Source organism: Zerene cesonia, chromosome 20, assembly GCF_012273895.1.
Source record: "Zerene cesonia ecotype Mississippi chromosome 20, Zerene_cesonia_1.1, whole genome shotgun sequence".
Lineage (NCBI taxonomy): Eukaryota > Metazoa > Arthropoda > Insecta > Lepidoptera > Pieridae > Zerene > Zerene cesonia.
Genome location: NC_052121.1, coordinates 9,343,813 through 9,347,982, shown reverse-complemented (window position 1 = coordinate 9,347,982; position 4,170 = coordinate 9,343,813). Strand labels below are relative to the sequence as shown.

General features: G+C 33.1%; 1 protein-coding gene across 1 annotated transcript; it reads left to right on the top strand.

Annotated features, from left to right (window-relative positions):
• Positions 1-1,722: 1,722 nt before the first annotated feature.
• On the top strand, positions 1,723-3,395 carry LOC119835188 (tetraspanin-9-like). The gene is made up of 4 exons (XM_038359882.1): positions 1,723-1,894; positions 2,176-2,309; positions 2,912-3,017; positions 3,273-3,395. The coding sequence occupies exons 1-4, from the start codon at positions 1,733-1,735 to the stop codon at positions 3,354-3,356; spliced, it is 486 nt and encodes a 161-aa protein (XP_038215810.1). The 5' UTR covers positions 1,723-1,732; the 3' UTR covers positions 3,357-3,395.
• Positions 3,396-4,170: the final 775 nt, after the last annotated feature.

Genomic DNA, 4,170 nt, shown 5'->3' with positions numbered 1-4,170 from the left:
ATTGTAGCGTTATGAAGAGTTGTATTGTTTTATTTTTACACTGGAAATAATATTGGTATAAAAATTAAATATAATAAGCACCTTTGAGTTTTGTAGTTGTGTTAAGTTAAACTAATTGAAAATATAAAAGAGTGATGTTTTTAAATAACATTTATTAATAATTATATTAATAAAACAATACATTAATTAAACAATATATTAATTAAATATAATGCATACGACAATTTTAAGTAATTATTATACATATTATAGAATATTTTATACAAATTTGTAAAAAGAAAATCTTTATTGGACAATGCTTTCATAGTTGTGAATGTGAGTAATTCTAAATTATTAATTTAGAAATGATTATTTCGCCCTTATAACTTTTTAGCATGTTCTTACATGCTAAAAGGGAAATCCTTATTTTAATATAAGTATGGATATTTTTTGACTGCAACACAACATTATTTCTCGCTTTTATGACATAATTATTAATTGGTAATAATTATTGTTTTATTTCTTGTGCATATTTATTTATTAACAAATGTAACCCCTTGAGAATGCTACATAATTAACATACATCGATTTAATTTCATATGTCGATTCCCAAGACTTACGTACTTCATAAACCTAGGTTTAATATCTACATACTATTAAAATGCATGCGAATTCGAACACTTGGGTATGAGCTTAAAGACCATATTCGTGTGAAATTTAATTAATATAATAGCAATGTGATACAATAATACACAGTCCATACAAAATTGTTGACCCTGACGTTTGTGTGCGAAGATTTAACAAAATGCTGAATTTCAAAGAACTCAGTACAAATTGTGCTAAGTGCTTGCTGCTGGGTTTGAACGTGTGTTGTATAGTAAGTTTTTTATTTAACTGAGATTTTTTGCAATTAACAGTTTCAGGAAATAAAGTTGCGAAATTTCGCCAAACAATTTATCAGATTTCAACTCAAAATCACTATTAAATTTTAGGGCTTATTTGAAAAAAAAAAATACAATATTACGTGTTTTTTAATCCGACTTTATCCGAAAATACTTTCACACTGCAAAAAGTTCTCATTTATAAAGCTATTGAATAGTATGGAAGTGAAAATGTCATATGCTAAAAAAAATAATACCATTTTCTTCAGCTGATAGCGCTCTGTACCTTCATATTTGCGGTGGTGGATACCCGAGTTCTAAAACAATATGGTGAAGAGTATGCAGCAGGGACTTACATAGGGGATGTTGTGGTGATCGTGGCCAGTCTACTGGTGCTGAGCGTGGCGGCCTTCGGCAGCATTGGAGCTATGAGGAACAATGTTAAGATGTTATACTTGGTGAGGGATGCTTGTGGCATGACTTTTTGAACATCCAAATTTAATTATTCATTAAATACAATCACGTCAATCGGTTGAGAACCTTCGGAGTTATCGAGTTATAAAAAAACAAAAGTGAAATCAGTTATTTTGATAGTAGCAAATAAAATGAGGCCTGAAATCGGAACACTGTCGTAAGGAAACTAAATTAAAAAAAAAAAATGGTACTAGAAATTTTTAAGCGTTATAAAGTGGAGTTCTGAGTTCCCTGGTGGGATAATAAGCAGATGATATACATCTGTTTCATTTATATCATTTCAAAAAGCAGCCTTCTGTGTCCTGCCAGACCGAGACATTTTTTTCAACGAAGAGGTCAAGTAGGAGCATATGAATCATATGATACAATAATTTTTCTTGCAGTACATCGGATTTCTTATGATCATAGTGGTCATAGAGTTACTGGTCACCATCTATGTGGCGGTGCAGAGGTACGGTCTGGAGTTCCGTGTGGCGGATTGGTTGCGAGAGGACTTCTTCAAGAATATTACTGGAGAGGAGGTCGAGCACAAGCAGTTGTGGGACCAGCTTCAGAGTTCTGTAAGTGATGTTCATGCAAATATAGTCTTTAAGAATAGGCATTTAAATTTTGTTTTGTTTTGTTGTTTGTTAACTAATAATCGACGAAATAAAACTGGGCTTTATGTGTATAAGCCTTAAAAAACATTGTCAATTTAATTTATATATTGATAAAGTCTGTCTATCTTTGAAGAAATAGCGCAGCAGCAAAACCACTTCCATTTTATCTATTGATGTCTTTGGCAAACTACCACTTACCACTAAGTAATTAATAATAATGTTGTTATACCTTTTATTTTCAGTACGAATGCTGTGGTCTGAATGGGCCAGAAGACTATCATGCTTTGCGGAAACCAGTCAGCATATCGTGCTGTGCGAAAGCTTTTCGCGCTAGAAACGATTTTGCAAAACAAATGCTTTATAGATCTTGCTTGGAGTGAGTATTGTGTTATTTTTCAATCTTTTGCACTTATGTGTGTCATGTTTTTACGCAAAAACTGCTGAATCAATTTGAAAACTTCTTCACCTTAGAAAGCTGCATCTTCACTGATCGGCATAAATCTTTTCATTGCCTTAAAATTGATTATTCAAAAACAAGCGCAGTCCTCACATTAAGATGGACGAGTATTCGTATGACTATTTAATTCTGTTTCTTTGTTGAAACATGTACACATATTACCTAACGTTTTTACTCAGGTATTTATTACCTTGCCCACGAACCCGCCCTGGTTGAAAAATATATATAAAAACTGGCATAGACGCATCTGTATTCACGCATATCTTGTACTAGCTGCGCCCCGCAGTTTCACCCGCGTCAGTCCGTATCCCGTAAGAATATCGGGATAAAAAGTTGCCTATATGTTATTCCGGTATTGTTGTAATTTCATTGCAATCGGTTCAGTAGTTTTTGCGTGAAAGAGCAACAAACACATACACATCCTTACAAACTTTCGCATTTATAATATTAGTAGGAAAGGATAGGATTAGTTGGATTCAAATGTGAGTCTTAGAAGTACGTTAACTTACATATGCTACTAGGTCTGCAAGCTACTTCTCCGATGGCTGCGAAGATGAAATCTTGGAGGTGCTACGATCAGATGCTGAATGGTTATTCGGTGTTGCTATCACCAGTTTCTGGTTTGAAGTAAGAAATAAATAAGAATATTTACTTATTTAAGTATCGATTATTCATAAATTACATAGAACGTATAGGAAGTAAATGATACTGCTTCGATATGAAAGATTAAATAAACTTATAATATTTCGCGATCTTCGCTGATCTTCTGTGGGGGTGTGGTACTTCCCCGGTGCGAGCTGGGCGTGCCGAAGCGTGCTCGACTCCCATAATTAAAATCTTTATTTTATTCTCAATTTTGTATTGTTTTTACTTATTTTTCAGGCAGCGGGAATGCTTCTAGCGATGTGGGTTGCGAATAATGAAAGATGTAAGATAGAAGTCTATACTCACACTGTGAGATATTAGTAAATAATAAATATGTTGTGTAAATAAACGATTTGATAGTAATTTCTTTGTTTTCTTTCATGATTTTTTTATTATTTATTGAACATTAAAAATTAAAGATAAGATATAGGTAAGCGTAAATACAATATCCATACAATTATTATAAAGCTGATGAAATTGTTTCTTCAATCTTCGATAAACATATAATAATATAATATCAGGATCTACCGGACCGATTGCAAAACAATTTTCACCGTTTGTTCCGTATAATAAGGACAAAGAGATTATTTAGTAAACTGCCCTATAAACCACGGGCTAAGCCGGGCGGACCTAGTCTAGTCTAGTCGCGGACCATGTCTGGTTAAAAAGAAGTAATGTTTTTTAGTTTCGATATCTAAAGTTATGTAGACGTTACATTGTAGGTGTATTCCTATGAAACTTATTTAACATATTTTCATCGAATATATTGTTTATTGTTTATTGATATTAAAACCGGTATGTGATATAATCACATACCGGTTTTAATACCTAGTTCATAATCTGTGGATTCAGATAACGTTTTCTAATACATGGTATCTTTTGATCACGTCCTCGTTGTTACATATTTCAATAAAGAAGCAATGTATAACGAATTATCGTTTCTGCTTTGTAGATTTTGGACGGAGATCTACTATTGAGTCCAGCTTTAAATGAATTTTTTTTATGTCATATCGGGCAACTGAGCTGGTGGTTCGCCTGATGGTAAGCGATCACCACCGCCCACTAACATTCGCAGAGGAATACGAATATAATAATATATCTAATCTGTGAATACGCTGCCCGCTTCATAGGGATA